The 23,250-nt window shown below is 36.1% G+C and overlaps 2 protein-coding genes and 1 pseudogene across 11 annotated transcripts; all 3 read right to left on the minus strand.

Moving 5' to 3' along the window:
* Positions 1-341: 341 nt before the first annotated feature.
* Positions 342-14,394, minus strand: LOC148699194 (uncharacterized; annotated as a pseudogene). Its single transcript, XR_015965014.1, has 18 exons — positions 13,793-14,394; positions 11,863-11,986; positions 10,301-10,391; positions 8,621-9,487; positions 8,384-8,467; positions 8,121-8,230; positions 7,661-7,720; positions 7,314-7,418; positions 6,649-6,842; positions 6,236-6,307; positions 5,375-5,451; positions 4,492-5,262; positions 4,224-4,370; positions 3,899-4,036; positions 2,672-2,810; positions 1,892-1,990; positions 1,055-1,139; positions 342-572 (listed from the first exon to the last, which is right to left on the minus strand). The product of XR_015965014.1 is annotated as an uncharacterized LOC148699194 (transcript).
* Positions 342-22,509, minus strand: LOC137719623 (RING-H2 finger protein ATL7). Of its 9 annotated transcripts, none has more exons than XM_088698151.1 (22): positions 21,982-22,509; positions 20,996-21,093; positions 19,173-20,798; positions 13,793-14,427; positions 11,863-11,986; positions 10,301-10,391; positions 9,137-9,487; positions 8,621-8,961; positions 8,384-8,489; positions 8,121-8,230; positions 7,661-7,720; positions 7,314-7,418; positions 6,649-6,842; positions 6,236-6,307; positions 5,375-5,451; positions 4,492-5,262; positions 4,224-4,370; positions 3,899-4,036; positions 2,672-2,810; positions 1,892-1,990; positions 1,055-1,139; positions 342-572 (listed from the first exon to the last, which is right to left on the minus strand). In XM_088698151.1, exons 1-3 carry the CDS (start codon positions 22,138-22,140, stop codon positions 20,438-20,440), a joined length of 618 nt encoding a protein of 205 aa, XP_088554277.1. In that variant the 5' UTR covers positions 22,141-22,509; the 3' UTR covers positions 342-572; positions 1,055-1,139; positions 1,892-1,990; positions 2,672-2,810; positions 3,899-4,036; positions 4,224-4,370; positions 4,492-5,262; positions 5,375-5,451; positions 6,236-6,307; positions 6,649-6,842; positions 7,314-7,418; positions 7,661-7,720; positions 8,121-8,230; positions 8,384-8,489; positions 8,621-8,961; positions 9,137-9,487; positions 10,301-10,391; positions 11,863-11,986; positions 13,793-14,427; positions 19,173-20,437. The 9 variants fall into 9 exon arrangements, with proteins under 9 accessions (XP_088554277.1, XP_088554278.1, XP_088554280.1 ...); XM_088698152.1 differs by adding an exon at positions 12,480-12,528 and having other exon boundaries at positions 8,384-8,467; positions 8,621-9,487; XM_088698154.1 differs by adding an exon at positions 12,480-12,547 and having other exon boundaries at positions 8,384-8,467; positions 8,621-9,487.
* On the minus strand, positions 10,297-11,908 carry LOC148699195 (putative protein phosphatase 2C 58). Its single transcript, XM_088691843.1, has 2 exons — positions 11,863-11,908; positions 10,297-10,640 (listed from the first exon to the last, which is right to left on the minus strand). The coding sequence occupies exons 1-2, from the start codon at positions 11,906-11,908 to the stop codon at positions 10,297-10,299; spliced, it is 390 nt and encodes a 129-aa protein (XP_088547969.1).
* Positions 22,510-23,250: the final 741 nt, after the last annotated feature.

Raw genomic sequence — 23,250 nt, forward strand, 5'->3', positions numbered from 1 at the left:
ATACATACAAACAAACATGCAAACAAAAGTACTTATTAGCAAAAGTGTTTCCTGCAAAAGCATTCCTAACAAACCCAAAACTTTGAAGGATAAATTTGCGATCTGCATCGTAGCTAGGTAAGGGAGCCTCCAAGTTGAAGAATTTTTGGATTGGCTTAGTTATGTAAAAGAGGTTATGGAGTTCAAGTACTTATAAATCCTTAAAATAAATATAACTAGAAAATAAGCCCGCACGTTGCAGCAGGGAACCAACTGTTTCAGGCATAATTGCATAAATAAGACACATTTAACCTGAATAAATTCAACACAATCATGAATGAACTAAGGGAAACATGAGTGAATGAGGTCAATAAGATAAGCAACTTGGCTTTTATATACATTCAACTGAGTTGACATGTAAAGACATTGCACAATTAGTAGGAAGAAATTGAATGTTCTTGATCACAAAGACATGGTTGCCAAAATATGTTCTATTTCCATAAGAAACATAAGAAACAGAAGCAACATGCAGTTCACACATATTTTGCCCTTGTAGTTAAGATAGCAAAATATGTGTCCAGTAGGGCAGGCACCTATTTCAGCAGTTAATAAAAAACATAGAAAGTGTTCAGTACTTGTTCAAGTAGCTAATTTTCCAAGCACAAATGTTCAAAGCCAAAAATATGCAGAACCCATGTTTCCATATGAAGGAGAAGAAACTGAAGCAACATGCAGCTCACACACATTTTGCCACTGCAATTAAGATGGCAAAATATATGTCCTGCAGGCTAGGCACCTGTTTTAGCAGTTCACAAAAAACCAAAAAAAAAATGTTCCGTTCTTGTTCGAGCAGCTAGTCAAGCACAGATGTTCAAACCAAAAAGTTGAAAAGTCTCCCTTGGGTATGATCGACAAAACCACAACAAAGGTAGCTAGTTATGTTAATATCATGCCACATGATTCGAATTAATTTATCATAACATAGTCTGTAACACAGTGGAAATATCACGCCACATGATTCAAATTAATTTATCACTAATCTAAATCCTAAAATGGTAAAGGTGAGAAAATATACCTATCACCCTGCTCGCTGTGCTTTGTGTAATCCAAGTTCCACTGTGACCGTTTGCACACCTGCGTAACCTCCGGTGGCGAACACCCTGAAAAGGTTCAAATTGGCAGCAGATCGCCAATTAGAATTGAAAGGCAGAAATATCATTCCACATATTTCCACTGTGCTACAAATTCACTACTAAATAACAAAGATATTCAGACTTGAGCTCTTAAGTTGTCTTTTTTGAAAATTTCAAGCATATAGTGAAGAATCAAGATTGGTCCCTTGTAACTCAATTGAACAACACACCTAACTAAGCAACACAGAAAACTTCTTTTTACGAAATTGTGTCTGATATTTCTTTTTCCATTTACATACATCCAGCGATTGGGAAAATGATAAGTCTACTATACAGATGCAAAATAGTGGAAAATGAAGTGTGGAAGAGTTCGAGCAATAAAAAACTATGGATATGATGCGAATGTTTGTGAGATGAATAAATTTGAGATTAAGTTATACATACTGTATTTTGGAACTTGTAAAAATGATTCCAGAATTGATTGGGGCTGCCTCGGTATTCAGAGTAACGAGGCAATTGTGAACATTAAATAATGTGGAGATCAAAATTAAAGACATTAAATAGATGTAAAATAGACTTGCATTCATAAATAAGCAATAATGCCAACATAACACTACAATTTAAAAACACAAATCCTGTCAAAATCCACCTCCATGTGAGTCACAATTTTAAATTGGGTAACATGTAACGAGAATGTAAGGAAATCAGAGTACATAACTCATCCCTCCCTGCATAAACATTTAAAAAACCAAATGCCGGTTAGTGGAAAACCGAATTACCTGGCCAAATTCTTCATTTTATTCAAACAGCCATCTCCACTTGCTCTAAATAAAAAGGACGGAGTGTGTGAACCACAACAATTGCCATCTCCATTTGCCCTGCATGCAAAAGAGCAAAAGTGTACAGAGACGCTCTCATTTGTGCCTATGTACAAAGAACAATAGAGTGTACAGAGATGCTGTTATTTTTTGGAATTCACCAAACGGAATGACTGATGCATGCATATACATTATAAAACTTGATGACTTGAATGCATCAATGGTGCACTAAAAAGGCGGTACGAACGGAATCAGACCCACAAATGCACCAATGCAGATAACACACATTGCGACATTAGAACTTGTATAAAAGATTATGTTCGAAAGATATGAACGATTGTGTCATAGAAGATTAATACGTTTGAAATGGAAAATGGTAGGAAAACTTTCACATACATAATATAATTCACATACAAAAGATCAAAGTCTTTTTTTCTATCTACATGAAAAACTAAAGAAACAAAAGATTGACACATTCCAGTTAGGTAGTTTCTGTGGCTTTTGATTAACAGTTTACTTATATACAAAAAAGGTAAAGTGGTCGAACACAAATGAAAGAAAGACGGATCAAATTATTAAGAAATCTAAGTTAAAGTTGTTAAAATTCACCTTCATTAGTACAATTCAAACTTCCACACATTTGTTCAAACATTTTACCAATTGTGCACACTGCTAATTGCCAAGCTAGCAGGATAATGAATTCCATGAACGAAAAAAAAACGATACACAACTTCAACTTACCATGCCAAAGAAGCTCCATAATAGTAGCTTCCTCCTTACTTTATGCTTCAAAAGCATTGCAACTGTGGATCCTAGAAATTATAAAAATCCATCCAGTCCAGAGACAATGTAATAGTTGCGGGCAGGTGCAATCAAGAATCTAAGATATACTCAACAAATTAGCAATTCCATTATAATTTCACACAAAAAAAAAAAAAAAAAAAAAAAAAAAGGATCAAATTTTAATTTAAAGAAAACAATCCATCTGTTAGACTGTTACGGATCGGACCAACCAAATAAGAATCTATTAACATGATTTTCAACCTAACTATAAAAAGGAGCTTTATAACAGCACAATCAACATCATTTCAACCCAACTGACAAGAAACTGATTGTACGTCATACGTTTATAAATACGGACTAAATATATTAACTTTCATAACTAATTAAAAGCTTACAAACGTCAGGTAAGAACATACTCAAAAGTTTCCAAATGTCAGGTAAGAACATACTCAAAATAATGAATTTCACGATACATGTATAATGTATTTCAATTCACAAACCACGAACAAAGTGAAATTCCCATTGCATCAAATGAAATTCAATCAGAAAAAAAAATGAAGAAAAACCCAGAAGAGCTATCCAAAAACTAAAAGAAAGCCGCTTGCTGTTTAGCTCACCAACCCCATTGAATCAAAACAAATTCAATCAGAAAATAAAATATATTAATGCCACACATGTACAAAATGTTTGTGGGGATGAGCAATACCTTATCATGGCCATGTATAACTTAATCAAAGCAATATGACAATTCCTTAAGGATAAGATTATTTTTAACCATACACAAATTCACATGCTAGTCATTTGATACTTTTAACTAATTCTGCAAGTTGTATTTCTGTAAATGGGAATGAAAATGTAACTTTTGGTCTTATACTTTCAGAACCAATACACATCTCAAATGAGGGAGTCTCAAAAGCTGTTTCATTTATTTCATTCTAAAGAAATTTTTTGTTTGGACAGATATTCGAACACAATACTCTGTGATTGACACTCACTTAGACACCTTAGAAGAACTCACGTTTCTCTACTGCAAAAGGGGTTTAGCGATACGAAAAAACTACTTAATACCAAAAGCATAAACCACACTCAATACAATCAATAACTAAACTAAAAATATATTCAACAATTTATCAAAAACACCATCAAATTAAATACATTTAAACCATAAAAACCAAAGGAACAAACCATATAATTAATGAGTGGTGAGTGCAGACTTTCTGGCATTCAGGGCACCAATTATCCTAACAGAGAACACGTTTTGGTCCTCCTCCTTTGCCATTTCCTCCTCATCCCCTCCATCCCCATCATCTCCATGTTCCAACGCTGTCTCGAGAAGCGCATCAGCAAACACCAAGGAGGAAAAACTAATTATTTTTTTAAGACAAATATTAGTACATACAGAAATACATCATCTATAATAAGCAAACACGTGAATGCCTGAAAACACTAAAAGAACATAAAACAAATTGTATGATTGAACCCCTGAGTATTCGGTGGCTATAAGAATTACCTTTGTTCAACCGGTTGCAGATGTCTCCACTATTTTTTCTTCATATTGTTTTGACTCTTTTATTCCTTCAATCTACAACCTCATGATCATTAAAAGCAAGAAATAATTGGAAAAAAATTGCTTATAATCTGTTTGTTTGGTGAAAAACTGCAAAAAGAGAAACAAAAAACTAAAATTAAAAGCAGGAAATAATATATTTTTACAGAGACATCCGTACAAAGATGAAGAAGTTATATATATTTTGGTGGTGTAAATTGCAAAAGAGAACCTGATTTTCTCTTGTACATTGTTGATGTTTTCTTAATTAGAAAACGTCTCCTGACTCAGACTTCAGTACCTTAAACCAAAATAAGGAATACCTCCACATGAAAAAATTGTACTCTCCTACATTGAACTCCATAATCTTTTGGTAGACTATCTCACCAACAAATAGGAGGTATCAGTTCAACCATGTATAAAGGAATAGAATTGAAGGAGGTCAACAATGTAATCCATTGATAGCTTCATATTGTCTTGAATCAATTCTTACATACAATTAACAATATAGGTTGAATATTTATATGTATAAGCCATCAAATTACCTATCACCACCCCCCAAAGAAACCCTTATGATGCCACTAAGAAGCTTAAACCTGAATCAAAATGCCACTGTTTGACAAAAATAAACTCAATATTTACTAATTGAATGTAGACATTGTATTGCATAATATGCCTACTTCATATAATTACTAATAAAAGGAACAATTGCTTATCTTTATGGAACATCAATTTTCCAGGTGTCTGATGCATCAAGAAAGGCCAAAGCCAATTGCAAGAGTAAAAAGGTGAAGTGCATGGCAGCAGTTCAGGGGAAGATCATTGTAGGGAGCAAGGACTCAAGCATACAAGTCAATTTAAAGGTCACGTATAAAGTAAATCATGCACTTGTGCACTCATTAAAACAACATTACAAGGCATCTCAGTGATCTCACTGTATTTAGGAGTTTTCTATGATGAACAATTGGGTGTAAGAGATTAAAGCAGCAATGATTTCTGGAAGCTGCAAAAAAGGCCCACCAATGCAATTGTCACGTACAAAGATTGCCTTTACAGTGGAAGTTCAATCGTGGAAGGTTCAAATTTGAAGGTAAGGATTACAATTAGAAGCTCACAGTGAGAGAAAGCCTTTCATTGATAAATAATATGCAGGAATGGAGAAGACACATCAAACCTCAAACTTCGCTAAAACCTGGAAAAAGACACGTCAACTCAAGACATTCCAAAACATCCTTGGCAGGCTATAAATTTTCTTTTTCCTCTTCCTCGTAATCTTACGTGCCAAAACAACCAAGCCCAACAAATTAATTTTTCTGATTCAATAATAGCGTACATATTATCAAATTATCAATCAACAATTCACATATCATTAAGGGTTAAACAAATAGATGAAGACTAAAAAACACATTTAATATATCCTTGCATTTCTATTTGAAGTCAAAGTACGTGGAAATCACATCAACAAATCAAAGCCCTAAATTTTTATCATCCTGAACTGGAAAAATGTGTAAAATCTAAAATTTTTCACCACATCAAAATAATTACAAATTAAACCCCCTATTCTCTTTAGCTGATAATCAAAACCAAATTAGTAAATTACTCAGCTAAAAGCCTTTTTTCAACGAAAACTCGGAAGGCAAGCATGAGTCCCTAATAATCCAAAATCACATCAAATGGAGGAAAGTGATATATCAGAATCGAATAATCATATACTAATAGAAAATTTTAACCTTAATTTATCTAATTATAGAAATAAAATAAAAAATTAGATCAAGAAAACCAAGAGCCATATACAATTTTGATGCAAAGAAAGCAAAGTTAGAATACCAAGAGCCAGATTATGCTATTATATCAGAGAAAACTGAGATGCAATGGAATATATACAAATCTAATCCAAGAATGCAAACCAAAACCCTTACTTTCTGAGAGAAATTGGGATAGAACATCGTAGAGAGAAAGCAAGAGGAGAGATATACCTGGCTCTGGCTGGAATTGCTGACGATGAATGTTTGGAGAGAGAAGCTTTACCTTTCACTCACTTTTGATTCCTGTAGCCACAACAGACACATCGCTTGTGACAGTTTCCAAAGGGAATTCCTAATACAAAATTCAACAATCTAAACCATAATTAACTCACAAATTAGTTCCATCAATATGATAGACATACCAAACTGTTAACAGACTAACAAAAGTAAACATAAACCCTCCCTAGAAATAGCCCAACGGTAGGATTATGCAGTTTGACTGTGCTGAACTAAAAAAGAAAAAAATCAAGTGATCAAAGCTAATCTAGTGCTTTCTCTGCTCCCAAACATAGCAAGAATCAGAACGTGAGTCATCAATTTCAAGAAATTCACAGAGAGAAAGAAAGGGATAGAGTAGTACAAACCTTAGATCAAGTGGCCTTGATCCTCTAGATTCCCTCATTATCGTAACAGAAATCGTCAAAAGCATATATACAATGACATTTTATCAGCTACTGGTTGGACTGTTTATTACCGGCCATAAACGGAGAAACAATTTGGTATAAGAATCTGATAAGAATCTCATTCCACAAAACTTCTTCAGTCCGGGCCTAAACAACTGCAAGCAAAAAAATCCCCAAGATTACTTTCATCCAAATCATCCACCGCCATTAACAAAACCACGCCCTATATCTTCCTTCAGCTAAGATTAAAAGAGTGAACTTATCACCCAAATAAAATAGGTAGATTAACGAATATTTGTTAAAAAGTGGAGGAAATCAACAAAACCAATCAAACAATGAACTGTCAATAGAATAAAATAACAAATCTAGATATCTTAATCAAAGTTTTTTCTTCTTTTTTTTTTTTTTTTTTTTTTTTTTTTTTTTTTTTTTTTTTTTTGGTCAAATGAAGACTTAAATCTCGCTCAACATTGTTTCTAATCGCAGCTTCCTCTCTACCCGTAAAGCATGGTTGTCTTAGCCAAACATACATTTTGATCATGCAGAAGAATCGAGATGGAGATGTTGTCTTCTAACAATAGAAATGGAAGTTAAAATATTATTGAATCGTCGATTGTTGAAATTACCAATCAAATATAGATAAACCACCACCAGCAACCAAAACAGTTCTTTTTTAAATGAAATTATACACCTCTCACCCAAACAGCAACCAGTTCTTTTGAATTGCGCATCTGTAAAACACATGAGTATAGATATATTAAAGAGAGCAACAATCACTAAATTTCTAACATCACCGGCATTCACAACATTAAGCATGTAGGGAAACTATTTCATGTCATTTTAATTTTAGGTGACACAACTGATGCAAGAAAAGGTCGAGCAAGTAGCATGGCATCAAGAATAAAGGAAGATATTTAGGACGGATAAATTAAAAGTTTCTGTAAACCATTAAATTTATGCTTAGTGAGTATACCAGAAGATCTGCGTGCAACGAAAGTATGGCAACCAGGGGTCTGTGGTTGGCTGGAGAACTCTGGAGACACAAAAATCTCAGGGTCCGTTAGTATACCAGAAAATCTCAGAAATGCATATCATCCAAGGTCTCAAGTTCTTAGAGTGGGGAATTACTGATTAGAACAATTATTCTCTGCTCCTTTTTGGGTATGAACTAATTAGCACAGTTAGCCGTAAAAGTACCAAACAAAAGCTCAATAATTTATGCAATTTGAGTACAGATATAAAAGGAACGCAATACTCAATAAAAGATCAAATTTATACAATTTCCAGAAAAACTCAATACTCAATAATATAAAAGGAACGCAATAAATGATTGAAGCAATATTATACACAACTTATGCAAAAAAACAAAAACAAAAAAAAAAAAAAAAAAAAAAAAAACCAAAATTACAATCAAAGTATGGATTAATAATTACCTCAACAGTTAACGGAGCCAAAGCCAAAGCCAAGAGCTTTGAAGGGCAGAAATGATCACAGAAACAGGAATAGTCCTTCCTTCCCCACTGCTGCTGCTGCCACTTTCTCTCTGTAAAAACCAATTGGAAATTGTTTAGAGAGAGACAGAGAGGAGAGAGTGATGAGGATTGGACGAAAGAAGTATGTATAACCTAAAAGACATGAACGCTTGAATTCGAGTCCTAAATTGAAAACAGAAAGGAGGAGTGTAAGGGTGGCTTACCCAGGTCGGAAGCGGTGATCACGTCAATGATTCAAATTATATTTAAATTGTCTTCTTTAGCTCTAAAACAACAAACCCAGAGGCCTAAAGTTGCATGAATGCAAAACTTAAAAATCCAAATTTCAGACTAATTAAAGAAAAACAGAAATATACAAAAATAAAAAATAAAAAAACCCAAAAGAAATCAAAACATATAATCAATAAATAGTTAATTAATTAATCAAATAAATACAATACCTGAATGCCCCGTTTGAACGACCCGACGCAAGAACCCAATAACCCATCACGGCAAGACCAGACATTTTAGAACTGACTGCGCAGTGAAAGGCCTTCGCCTGTGTGTCCTGAGTAGAACAGAGTGAATGGTGGTGGTTCTGTGGTGATGTTTCGCCGGAAAATGGGGGCGCTGGTGCGCCTCGGTGTTTACAGAGAAGAGAAAGAGGGAGGTCCAGGAGCTAGTAGTTGTTTGATGGAATTGAGGCTGCCGGAGTGGCAAGTTGTGATATGGACTCAGGCCTCTCGGCCTCTGGGTTTTACGGAGAAGGTGAAGACGGTGAGGGTCGAGAGAGATGCAGAGTCTGAAAAAGAGTGAAAGAGAAAGGGTTATAGAGAGGCTGAGTGTGACAGAGAAGATGGAAGCAAAACGCACCCAGATGATAGAAGCGTGTGCTTAGTTCAGAATGGCAAGCCCGCAAATACCCAATGACAGATTTGTAAATAATCACCAAAATCTTACAATCATAGAAGAAATACCAGCATGGCGATCATAGATCGTCATATTCTGTGCCTCTTGTGTAAGGTACTCTGCTGCTTTATGCACAATCTTTATTTGTATGACGGAATCCACAACTTTTTGGTTGGACATCACTTCCGTATGCCAACACAAGGAACTCTATTTCATCATCTATCGTCTCCACAACCCCGTGAGAATTACAACTGATATATTTCTTCATGTGTGTAACACCAAACACCCTTGTTAATCATGATGCCCCGAAAGAACCACCTTTCTTGTTGGGGTGTGCTATCCACAACCTCATTTTACTTCTCACACACTCCTTGATAATTTTTGTCCGTTGATCTTCTTCAATTCATCCGATCCGACGACTGAAAATTCAAAAGGTGTGTGAGAAGTAAAATGGGGTGTGTGGATATCACACCCCTTCTTGTTTATGACACTTTCTTACAACCATCTCCAACCCTTGGCCTAAAACCTAAAATTTTTAGCCCAGAAACAGTTTTTCTACTTCAACCCTTTTGGCCTAAAATTTTAGCCCAGATTATTAAAGAATGAACTTTGGCTAATTTTTTCCTTAAAGTAACTTTTTTAAAAGAAAAAATTATGTAGACTATCCTAATTTAATTTTATGAACATTTTAACCTAAAAATATTTAGATTCTGACAAATACTGAAAAATCATTAACAGACACCATGAAACTCGTTAAACACTATGAAAAAATATGAAACATATAAAAGTTTTTTTTTTAATTACTTTAGCCATTAGATTTAAATTTGGACCGTTAAATTTTTGTTTTTACCTTTGAATTTCATCAAATTAGATTTTAACGGTTGGTTTCACTGAATTTATAAATATCACACTAAATAAAATATACATATATGGTGGGCCAGCCCCACTAATCCTGGGCTAAATCTGGCTTTGTTTTAGGTTTTAGGTCCAATTTTAAGCTTGGGTTTGGTTGGATTGCCCCCCCGCCACGCCCCCGCGGGGGGGGGGGCGGGGGCCGGGAATATAAGGGGAAAAATAGGTTATAGGTCAAGGTTGGAGATGGTCTAAGCATACCATTTTTACAACAGATAACGGCCCTAGAACTCCCAACATTGGCCGCCACCATCTACTTGCCCTAAAAGTACATTAAATATTGATGTATCACTTGAAACTACTAACACCCCAAAACCTACTTGTTTGATTTCTCCATAATTCTTTTCTCAGTTCCAAGATATGCTGTCCCGAGTGCATGCGCCATGGCTAACCAGGTCCAGAACTCAGGATCTGCTATGGTATTTTCAAAAAGATTAGATTGCAAGTATGCAAGAACATCATGACCCAATAAGCCATAAATAATGCTAAATAGCCCTATGTCATGATCACCGAGAGGGTTACCAATCTGCCTAAAATCTGCAGCAACATAACTCTGTATAAGGTTATTGTATGCATCATTTACCACATGGAAGACATATGTGGCATTTACATTTTGTGAGGCATTTGAAATCTCGCTTCCTTTCCCAGAAACAAGAATATCTATTCATGAAAATGAACCAATTCTCGGACAGGAGTATCCTAATTCTGCCTAACCCAAATTTTTCTTTCGTGTTGTCGGGAATTTGACTAAATATCATGAACGATGTGGGGATAATACTTGTAACTTTAAAGTCTTCACTAGAATTAGAAGCAAGTGAAAAGAGAATTGGGGAATGATGTGAAGAGAAATGAAGAGAAGATCATCAGCTTCCACAATCATTAGTATTGATAGAATAGAACATGCATAGTGATAGTACGTAACATTAGCACCACAAGTCTCCCACTAAAAACCGTTTCCATGGCTTAATTTATAGGAAAACTAATGAAAAGGGCTTAAAAACTTTGAGTTTTAACGAAAAGGACAAAAAGGTGTTGTAAGTGAATGTTACTAGGATTTACTTTGGTTTTTTGTTAAAGTGAACAGTATCGGGAGTGTTTGGTTAAAACTCCCTTAATTTATCTCTTCAAAGTAAATTAAAAAACGCTATTTATATGGAAATTTGAGACAGAAAAACCCGCTTTGTTTGCCTTTCAAAGTAATTTTAAAGTCAAAAGAAGTTTTCGATACTAACCATTATTCATAGTATATGCATGTGTTCTTGCGTACGTAAAGCTATTCTGAATGGTGATAGCATGGGAATATATTCAGAATCATTTTTTACAAGTTAAATAGAAAGGTTAAATGACTTTTCATTTTGACTTTTTTTTTTTTTTTTTTTTTTTTTTTTTTTTTTTTTTTGAGAAGACTTTTCATTTTGAATTTAGCTGCAGTAATTGTATCTTTTCAGTGAAGGGAACATATGGAAATGCTTGGATGGGCCAAAGGGGATCACATGTTTTTCTCCCTGTCATTTCTCCAATATCTTCTCTATTTCAGCTAAAAAACAAAATGTTTAGCAAACGTGCTCCAAAATGTTTATGTTTTGTGTTTTGTGTTTTGTGTTTTGTTGTAAGACTCATTTGACGAGTAAGAGGATCGTTCCAACTGAAGTTCATATACAGAATTCAAGATTATGTTTTTGTGTTTTTGAAGTTTCTGATATGATGAAGAATTACTATGACGAACACCCAATTCATAATTTAACAAGAAAACATACTTCATTGATGATGCAAGACTAAACAATAGTAACCCATAAAAATTTATAGTCAGAAAGAATCTGATTGGTTTTGCCGATGCAAACAACAAGAACAATATAACACTGAGAAACAAAGTTTTACTCACCTTCCTCAATCGGTAGGGGTAGAAAACCCTTTAGCCTGTAGTTCATCAACTCGGGCACAGCTATTCCACGTGTTAATTTCTAATTTGAAAGGCTTGAATTGCATACCTTGACTGAAAGGTGAAACTACATGAAAAATGAGAAATATAATTAGTCTTTCAACCAAACACTTGTTCTACATGATGAAATTTTTTGAAAGGCCAAAGAATACAAAAATCCGTTATAGTTGAAGTTAGCAAATAACTACATGGTGCCTGGCACCGAGAGACCTTGACCCTTTACGTCCGGTCTGGCTACATATGCTCTGGGCACTAAACTTTCTTTCTTCAGTGCAAAATACAAAAACTAAATGACACGAGTTTATAAATGGTAACCTGGCTTAGCATACGAAAACTTTACAATGACCTTATTACTGGATAACTACTTCCCTACCTGAATCTTACTTGACACTGCAGCATCAGATTAGAAAATAGTTTCTAGTGCTTTAGCAGAGACGACCTGAAGAAAAGCCTATATGCTAGACTATTCTTTGACTAATAACGTAACTGTAACAATAGTGTTTGTACACATATTAGTCAAAGGAAGACGGTGATAGATACAGTAAGGCAGGGATGGTTACCTTGTTCGAGGAAGGAGGATATACGCTTATCGGTTGTACTGATGCCCCCCTAAGGATATGAAAGAAGCCTTGAAATTTTTATGAAGAGAGGTGGAAACAAGGAGAATTACCATTGTGTATGTTTTTTGTTTCTTATAACAGAAAAGAGAGGAATTCAATTCAGTTAAAACAAGGGAAGAAAGTCTAACAATTCTTTTGTTTAAATGGGCTGACAACATCGAAGAACAATTCAGTCAAAACTTTAATAATTATTGATGAACCACTAGTACTAGAGATTGAACTGAATTTTTTTTCTTCTGGTGGAGGTTGATGCTTCTTTTGTTAAGTTTAAGCTGAAGCAATCTCCACACTTAACCCCCAATTTCCTCACTGAAGGCTTCTCTTCGATGATTGTTCGATTTCCAAACGCAAGATTTAATGGCAAAAAAGATAGAAAACAATTTGATGGCAAAAAGGTAAAATAAAACTGTTCCTGACACGAAACAAGGGGAAGAACCATTGCAGTCTCAACCTTATCAGGTATCTAGCACACAGTAGTAAGGACTAGGGTTTGAGTAGTCATTCTCCAACAATACATGAGTTATCATTTGGATTCTTTCCCATGTGTAGATGACATATAGCATGATCAATTAGGGATTAAGGTATTGACACAATTCATTCTACACTTAATCGGATATCCAAGATGTTGCGGTTCAGAACAAATGCACTCCGATGATGATTGAAAATGCTTGGGGAAATGTTGGTCAAGACTCAAGTATGTTCTGCTAATTTATTGTTGCGATTGGTTGGCAGTCAAGACAAGAAGAGTTATCCAGTGATGATCTCGTTTGCATAGTTTGAGTTTAAAGTATAACAACATAGATAGCAAGCCTTCTCTAGCACATGAGCTGCAGGCTTACAGCATATTTCACTCAATCGTGAACACAACAATATATACAGCAAGCTGGAAAATTTCCAAATACTGTTCCTAGTAAAAGAAGAAATCGTTCGCAAACTTGTTTCAAGCAGTTTTTGACTGATAATTATGGTTTGCAATGCAAAATGCTGTAATATTATGAAGTTGACAAAAAATATTATCACTCTTGTCGTCGTGTTTGTTATAAGACCCGCAAGAAGGTTGCCCCCAATTAAATTTTTTGCACATATATGAACAAGAAGAACAATTTTCTCATTCAACATATTACTACTAATAATGTTTCTATAAATCGATGAAAATCCATAATCATCAAACCCACGATGTCATACATTTCCATTCCATTCCATGACATAAACAAAACCATAAATTAGAAAAAACAATACAACAAAAAACTCACTGTATTCATGTCCTTGCGAATCGTCGGATTCATCGCATTCATCGCAGTGCAAAATGCAACACAACTCCTCTGTTTTTGCTCTGTTTCCTCCCAACTCACCCATGAAACTGGTACACAAGCTCCAAAGCCCTCTCCTTTGAGCCCTGAGGGTCAAAACCCTTCACACTGCCCACAAACCCATCACCGTTAAGCCGCCTCTCCTCCGCCAGGGTGGCCGCAGAAGGAGAAAGCCGCCTTTTGGGCCGCTTGTTCTTGATGAAGCAATCCCTCATCTAATCCTCAACAATGTCAATTGTGGGCCCAGAATTTCCCTCTCCAAAGCCATCACAGTCATCGTCGCAGTCGCCGACTTGCATGGTCTCGTTGCCAGTGGCGGAGGAGAGGGAGTTCTGCCGCTGGGGCTGGGGGAATTTGGGTGTGGAGAGAAAATTGGAGAGGTGGTGGTGGGCTTGGTGGAGGGAGGAGTAGATGTGGAGAAGGTGGGTGGGGTCGGCGGTGCAAGGTAGCTGTTTGGCCATGAGGGTTGCTTGTTCTAGGGAGAGGATAAGGTCGGATAGTGGTGGCGGTGGTGGTTCCGGGTCTGCTTCTGCCATGGATTCCATTGGAGAAGTCTCAATCTTTGCAGTGATCAGTATCTGTAGAAATCAATCAACCTGTTGTGTTAACTAGAAAGTGATGAAATTAACTGGAGAGTGACGAAAGCGGCTTCTGTTTCTGCTTCTCCAATAAATTGTTTACTTCGAGCAACTCTAGCGTTAGAGCCTCCTCCTTGACAATGCACTATTCAATCCATCTAATAAACAGTAACTACCTTTAATGAACAGCCTGGCAATAGAATTTGCATCTCCACCGTTACACTTCAATAGCTCTAGCAATAGGCAATAGGCAATAAAATATTAGTATTTTTTTATTTATAAAATAATACAAAATAATTTTAATTGTAATATCGAATAAGATTTTTAATCGTTCTCGTTGCGCCACGTGTCATTATCCGAAGTATTATTAAATAATACAAAATAATTTTATTTGTAATTTCAGATAAGATTTTTAATCGTTGTCGTTACGCCACGTGTCATTATCTGAAAATACAATTATTGGTGATGGATTTCTGATAAGATTATTAACCAATCACGTCGCGCCACGTGTCATAATTTGTTCACAACCTTTGAGGATAGATTTCCATCAGATTTTTAACGAATGACGGCATGCCACGTGTCATAATCTGTTTACAATCTTTGAGGATAGATTTCCATCAGATTTGTAACGAATGACGGCATGCCACGTGGCATTATGTACAACCTAATCATTTCTGAATCCTCTATATAATCCACCATCCATCCTCACAAATCTCACACCAATTTTCTTAAGATCTCTATCATTATTCATAGTTTTCGCTTCCTTATTCACAAAAATCTGTATCATTATTCATAATTTATGTTTCTTTCTTACAATGTCTTCTTCTTCTTCCTCAAGGATGATGTGGGAATTCAATCAGGAAGATGAAGAATTGTTTAACGAATCAGAAGCAATGTTCAATCACCAGGGGGTAAGAAATGAGAGGGATGAGGATGAGGAGCGTCAAAGGAGAGATGACGAAGTAAGAATGGGCAGAGCCTCACATTCCCGTCGAGTCATCCAAGCTGCGGCTCATATCTGCAGGCCCAGCCGTTCCGGAAACCTTGATAGAAGCAGGCAACGACGAGGTATGGAACTCTTGGATGATTATTTTGTTTCTAATAGTGCATTCCCTGATACGTACTTTAGACGTCGTTTTAGAATGGTACGACATTTGTTCAACAAAATCATGATTGTTGTTTGCAACCATGATTCTTATTTTGTGCAAAAGAAAGATGCTTTTGGTGCTATGGGTCTACTGCCTGAATAAAAAATTACTGCTGCCTTGCGGATACTTGCACATGGAGTATCTGCAGACCAAGTGGATGAGATAACGAGGATGGGGAAATCAACCATTCTTGAGTCCCTGATGAGGTTTTGCGGAGCAATCGAATTTATCTACACCGCTAAGTACCTCCGCAAACCTACACACATGGACTTGGAGCGGCTGTTGAAGAAGACAGAGATGCGTGGCTTTCCTGGGATGATTGGAAGCATTGATTGTATGCACTGGACGTGGAAAAACTGTCCAAGTGCATGGCAATGTGCATACGGGGACAGAAAATGAGCAAAAAGTATCATTCTAGAGGCGGTTGCATCTTTTGATACATGGATTTGGCACGCCTTTTTCGGGGTCCCGGGAGCTCAAAATGACATCAACGTCCTTGGCCAATCCCCAGTGTTCAACGATGTCCTGCAAAGAAACGCACCAAAAGTTACGTATGAGGTCAACGGACGTATGTACGACGACCCATACTACCTAGCTGACGGCATTTACCCGCGATGGTCAACATTTGTCAAAACAGTGTCACGTCCGCGGAGTGCAAAGGAAAAACACTTTGCAAGCTGTCAAGAGGGGTGCAGGAAGGATGTGGAGCGTTGTTTAGGTATCCTCCAAGCTCGCTGGACGATCGTCAGGGGTGCTGTCAGATTGTTTGATGTAGAGTCGCTTCGAGCCATCATGATGACGTGCATCATTCTTCACAACATGATTATGGAAGATGAGTACGATTATGAAGCTGTTGATGAATATGAGCCAGACCCGATGAACAATTCAAGAACACGTATATATTGTGCTCATGACGCCACCGATGAGCCCGTGCAACATGAGCCATTACAAAGGGATGGACGTTACAATGAAAGACTCATTCAACGATATACTGCATTTCAAATGCAAGACATGCACAATGCCCGACAAATTGACTTAATAGAGCACCAGTGGGTATTGAAACAAGCTGAAGATAATTAAGTTCATTTACTGTGTTTTTTTTAATTTGGTATGTTTATGTTATTTTATTTGGTGTGTTTTATTATTTGGTATGTTTATGTAATTTTTTTATGTTTATGTTTATGTAATTCTTAGTATATGTAATTCTTAGTATGTTTATGTTTATGTTTATGTATATGTAATTTTTTTATGTTTATGTTTATGTATATGTAATTCTTAGTATAAATAACTTACCAAATTAATTTGAATAAATATTCAAGAAATTGGAAACAACATAAATAATACAAACAATAAATAATAAATTACAACCCAAAGTGATTGGAAAATTATGGGCTCTGATTACAAAAAGTACTCTATTCATCATCACTTAACCAATTTGTGGTGCTAGGATGATCTTCTCTTGCAGTGCTAGAACCACCTTGGCTTGCTATCGTTTCTCTTGCACGCCTCCTTCGCACCACGTCCGCTTTCTCTGACTTCCAAAAAAATTTAGAATTTGGAGACTTCCCTTCTAAAGACATGTTCATAATCTCACGATCTTGTTGAGCCCGTCTTTCTTCTCTAACATGTCCCCTTTCTTGCCTAAGTAGCTCTCTTTCTCTCTCATTAGCATAAAATTCTCTCTCAACAGCTGCTGCTTTTGCTGCCTCTCTAGCCTTATCAGCCTCATCTTTCGCCATTTCCCTCGCCAAAATCAATTCACCTTGGCGAGTAAGTTCTTCCATGAACTTTGCATAATCATTCTTCGAAGCATCCCCTTTCCTCTTTGAAGTCTTCTTACCTTGAGGCCTAATTGGATAACGGATCGAACCTAATGCTTGTTCAAGGAGGGGCGTTTCGGGCACTTCTTCTGCATCATCTTCATCAACATGATCGAGTGTAGAGTGTAGAGGGGTGCTGTTCATGTGCACTTCTGGACCGACTGGCACAACTCTAAATTAGGACAATCTTTGACAATATTCCAACATTCCCACCGGTTGAATGATTTATTTTTGCTTTTGGTTTTGGCAGCGTACCAAGCTTGTGCTTGAAGTTCCTACACAATAAAAATAAGTAACAAATAAATAATACAAATAAATAATTATAATGAAAATAAGTAACAAATAAATAATACAAACAACATAATTATAATATAAGTCGGTAACAAATAAATAATACAAACAATAAATAATAAATTATGTAGGTAACAAATAAATAATACAAACAATAAATAATAAATTATGTAGGTAACAAATAAATAATACAAATAATAAATAATAAATAACAAATAAATAATACAAACAATAAATAATAAATTATGACGGTAACAAATAAATAATACAAACAATAAATAATAAATTTTGTACGTAACAAATAAATAATACAAACAATAAATAATAAATTATGTAGGTAACAAATAAATAATACAAACAAATAATTATAATATAAATTTGGGTATCAAATAAATAATATATTGTTACCTGATCCGAGTAATTTTCCCCACTTCGAATATTACTACTAGCTTGTGCCAAGGCGTTTCTCCACGTACTAAACGATTGGCTAAGTAATTTCCAACGACTGGATATCGATTCTTTGATTCTTTTCCCACCAATTTTCTCAAGAAAATTGGTATGAATAAGACTCCACATCTCTCGCAACTGCATCTCATTGCCCGTAAGCGAACTATGAGTAACTTCAACCCAGCTAGTACACAACGTAACATCTTCAATAAGCGACCAATTCGTACCTGCACCAGTGGTCATTTTGTTGAAAAAAATGGATTCAAACTTTGAGACAAAGAAAGGAATGTGATTGAAAGTAGTTGAGAAAATATGAAATTGTTGTGTAAGGTAAATGATAATGAGAAGGTATTTATAGAAAAGTAAAAACAATTTTTTTTACAATTTTTTTTTCCAGATTTTTCAGATTTTTTTTTGAATTTTTTTGAATTTTTTTGAATTTTTTTAAAATTTTTATTCAATTACTTAATCTCTGCCGTTGGATATAAAAAAATTTGAATTCTAACACTCCAGATTGTGCCACGTGTCACAACGGTAACTTTTCTAAATTTTAAAACTATTTTTTCATTTTTTATTTATTTATAAAGAATATTAATATCCACCGTTGATCTCAGATCGAACGGTGGATATTAAATCTGACTTTTTTTTTTTTTTTACCGTTGAGATCGAACGGTCCACATTAAGGAACCGTTGAGATCTAACGGACCGTGGGAAGCCACATGGCTTCCCAACGGTAACTAACAAATCTTTTTTTTTTTCTTTTTTTTTCTGATTTTTGTGTCGGCGACGCGCCCCCACGCGCAAGTGGGGTGCACGCGCCTGACACAAAAAAAATTAAATATTGCGCTGACGCCAGGCTGGCGTTAGCATGACGTCACTCCCCCCCTGGGGCTCTCGGGCTGGCAATCCCCCACGGGCCCGGAGCTCGGGCCTCCACTTTCGATCGGGCTAGCCCACGCTGGAGCCCTCCCACCGGGCCTCGGGCCCTTGTTTTCAAGCCTGTCCCCCGAGCCAAACCCAACGATGGGCTTGCTCTTACCGGTGTGACGACACTTGGAGATTCTAAGGATCAGAGATTGTGTTTTCAGTTTGGGTTTTTGTTTTGATGCCATGCCAATTTGAGGGGATTCTTGGTACAACTGGGATTCTTTTTAATATGTCTCCGCGACTCGGCATCAATTATCCTTCTTTTTAAGAAAAATGAATATCTCTCGTCACATGACATGATCCGAATTATATGTTAAAATATCTCCAAATGCTTTAACCAACCATTCATTATCTTTATCATTTCTAGAAATTAATTTATTTCAAGACCTTTTAGCTATATTCATATGTCGAACAAATCGACGATTACACTAACAGGTAATAACATCATCTAACTTGTTTGATCCATATGAATACAGTCTTGGAATGAAATAATCTAAAAATGATCTTTAATGATGATTAGTAATAAACAATTTGAATTATAACGTATGTGTCATGGAACAACGTCACGTAGTCATGTAAACGAAGCAGTGTCCTTTGAAGATGTCCGAACCCGGAAATCCCGACCCTCCCTTATCAATCAACTGGGCTTTACAATTGTGTCTATATATCATATGAGAAATTTCTTTTAAGTTAACCATCTATAGTTGAAGCCACTCAGTACTACAGTCTAATGGTATGCCTCTTCACTTAGAAGTGAGAGGTCTTAAATTTGAATCTCATGGATGGCGAATTCGATACCAAATTAGATTGTCTATTGTGTGGCTTAGCCGAACTCACTCCCCCTTCTTTTAGTGTAAAAATATCAATGTACTCACACAAAATTAAAAAACAAAAATAATCATCTATAGTTGAAAACCCTAGAAACCAATTTTCCCTTTAGCAGAAACAAGACTTAGGACGCAAATGATGGACTTTACCACGGTACATGCATTTACTTAATAGGATGTAGATAAGATGCACCGATAGCGAGTAGAATGAATTGACTCGTACAAAGCATGAACAGAGGTGAATAGCGCTTATATACAGCATTCAGATTATATGAGTAAGCTCCATTTTCAAACTTTCTACTCTACCTAAAAATTCAGAGTTCTGTCGCACAGTTTTAGTTCGAACGATCTACAATGGATAGCAACATTCTAGGCAACGTAAGAGAATTCTTCAATCAAACCTACCCGGCCTACCATGTGAAACAACTCCCTGCCGACAGGGAAGGAAAAAGAAGGGGCAGTCACCCTACTGCATCTCCACATATGAAGAAGCATTGCTCGCTAGAAGCAATCGCTTTTCTGGTTCCATGGACCAATCTCTTTGATTGTATCAATGCCTTGTTTCTGGTTCTCCTCTAGATGGGGTCGGTTCAGAGGGGTTTCCTGGAGCAGATTCTAAATGCCCTTGGTTGCTAACGTTTCCTGCTGAACGCTCAGTTGTGCCAGGTAATAGCCACTGATGAGAATGTTCAGTTGAAATCTCAGAATTGTCAAAAGATCGAGCCACGCTAAATGTTGCTGACCTCACATGTTTTGTTCCGAGGGATTCTCTTAATGGTAAACGGCAAACTGGGCAGGTAGATTGTTTCCTCAGCCATGTATCAATGCAATAGAGATGAAAACTGTGGCCACATTTGGGCATGATTCGCAGTACTTCTTTCTCCTGGTACTCCCCCAAACATATTGAGCACCTGCAAAAGCATACGGATTAGACATTCTCACCAGTGTCCAAAATGCATGAGTTCTCAAGAAAATCTCACAAAATGGTGTGGCAAACTAGCATCCTCTAAATTCAAGATATTTGTCAATCAATATTAAAATCAGATTTTAAGAAGGAAACGATATGAGAGTTCTTAGGCGCTAGGAGAAATGAAACTGCAAAGCTTACTGCGCATCTTCTAAGGAACTGAAAGCCTTTTGATCGTACTTCATCGTAGGGATTGCAGAAACCACAACTTGTTCAAGGCCACTAGCCTGATGCTCTGGCTGCCAGCAAACAATGCAAACTTAGCACCCATTGCTCAAAACTTAAGTTACCATTGACAAGATGAAAAAACTCTAAAATTTTAGTGGAATGACATCAATCGCAATAGCAGTGGGCAAAAATACAAAAGGGCATGAACGAAAATATTTTAGTCTTCGGGTAATCAAAAATGAAAAGCACGAAAATTTAGGTCCATTTGATAACCATTTGGTTTTTAGTTTTTAGTTATTGTTAGACATATAAAAGGGAAATGCGGGAGAGAAATGAGGACTAAACAATGGAGGAGGAAGAGTGGTAGGAAAGATGTGGAAGGAAAGGAATGGAATGGGAAAATACAAAACGAAAACTAAAATCTAAAAATCAATAGTTAAAATGGAAAACTAAAAACCAAATGGTGGGCTTTTAGGTAGGAATTCTTCATATTATGGAGCACAGAACAATCAAATATCAAAAAAGCTATTGACCAAATAAGAAAGCTGATAAGAAAAGAAATAAGACAGAATCCCAAATTTTCGGCATACAACAGGAAACTAGTACATTTCAACATCTATTGTTTTTATTATCATTTCTTCCATTTCTCAGAGTTGACTCTCAACTGCAGCAAAAGTTCATATCAAAACTAGAACATAATAAACACCCTAAAGGTCGTAAATTAGAGTAATTTAGAATAGAATAACGCATATAAGAATAAATACATACATAAAATCTCACCCAAGTATGCTATTGAGATGCAAAATTGGGAAGTGATCAATCATACATATATAGATAACCAGGTCAAAACAGAAACTCCTACAGAAAAAAAAATGCTCAAAACTGGGAAAATTACCCAAATCAGATCATTCTCACCTGAGGAAACAAATATAGTTCAGCACAGAAAATCCATCACATACCTGCTCAAGATCAACCCTTGATTCAATCTCGAACATAGGCCGCGATTCGCTACCTCTCAGCCTCCCACAGATGATTCTTGTGCAAACAAACACGATAAATGTTGCACTCATACCAAAACCTATCACAGTAGTAATCAAGTTCATACCCGCACCCATCATCTGCGAAATTCCCAACTTCTCACACAATCCCCAATCACTAAAAAGCTGAAACCCCCCACTAAAATTCTAAAACAATGAAAACCCAGAACTTAAAAATATCAAAAGAAGGGTGAAAACTAATGGAAAATGAAGTTTCACGGAAAACCCAGATCAGGATTTATCCAGAAATGGCTGGTTTTCAATAGAAAGATTCAGGAACAACAGTCTGAAGCAAAAAGGGGTTACTCATTTGGAATCTGAATCGCTTTGGGTGGACTCAAAGCAAAAACAAAGTGGGGTGCTGCATCCTTCTACAAGTATCAACAGGGGGTTGCATAAAAACCCATATGGGTCCATTTCAATGGGACCCAACAAGTATTAACCCCCGGGGGGGGTGGGGGAGGGATTGTACATAACCCGACGGTTAAAACTTGGATTTTTTTTATTTGATAAGATTCCCATATGTTTGTTTAAGGTACATAGGACCCTCAGAGGAGAAGAGAATCCGTATTGCCTCTAGCATTTGCATCTATCTGTACTTTCTCAACCACAACTTGGTAAGGCTTGGACTTGGGTCCAAAATATGGACCTGGCTTTTCTGCCGTCCTGGTTCCATGCACTCTCATCCCGTCATATTTTGTACGATCACGGTTAAGTCACATCAATGTTTTATGTTGATTTTTTTATAGAGATAATAAAATGTTGACGTGGCTTAACTGTGACTGTACAAAATATGACGGGATGAGAGTGTATGGGAACTGAGAGGGCAGAGAAGCCAGGTCCCTTCTAATGAGATGTCAAATATAAAATATTAAATTTACTTTTATGGCAAATTGAATACAAATGCTAAATTCTCTTATTTTTTTAATGGATGTGTCAAATATTTATTTTATTATTTTATTGAACCCAGAGTTACATTAACTATTAAAAAGTATTCAAAATTAGTTTTAGTTTTTATTCTATTAGTTAGTAATGGGACTCGTGTATTAAAAAATTAACTTAAATATACTTGACTCATTCTTTGTTTGCTGTAAAAAAGAAAAAGTAGCTAAAAAGTAAAGAGTCAAATGATTCACATGCTACATCATGTATGACATATTCATTAAAGAACACCTGAATATCTTTTAATCA

Source organism: Pyrus communis, chromosome 1, assembly GCF_041283825.1.
Source record: "Pyrus communis isolate YQ-2024b chromosome 1, ASM4128382v1, whole genome shotgun sequence".
NCBI classification, from domain to species: domain Eukaryota; kingdom Viridiplantae; phylum Streptophyta; class Magnoliopsida; order Rosales; family Rosaceae; genus Pyrus; species Pyrus communis.

Coding starts and splice junctions, on each gene's coding strand:
- LOC148699195 (XM_088691843.1), bottom strand. CDS start 11,908: ATGAACTACAGGCTAAAGGGTTTTCTACCCCTACCGATTGAGGAAG. Junction 10,641..11,862: donor ACCCCTACCGATTGAGGAAG/GTGAGTAAAACT, acceptor TTTCATGAATAG/ATATTCTTGTTTCTGGGAAA.
- LOC137719623 (XM_088698160.1), bottom strand. CDS start 22,140: ATGATGGGTGCGGGTATGAACTTGATTACTACTGTGATAGGTTTTGGT. Junction 21,094..21,981: donor CAAGGGTTGATCTTGAGCAG/GTATGTGATGGA, acceptor GTTTGCTGGCAG/CCAGAGCATCAGGCTAGTGG. Junction 20,799..20,995: donor AGTTCCTTAGAAGATGCGCA/GTAAGCTTTGCA, acceptor ATGCTTTTGCAG/GTGCTCAATATGTTTGGGGG.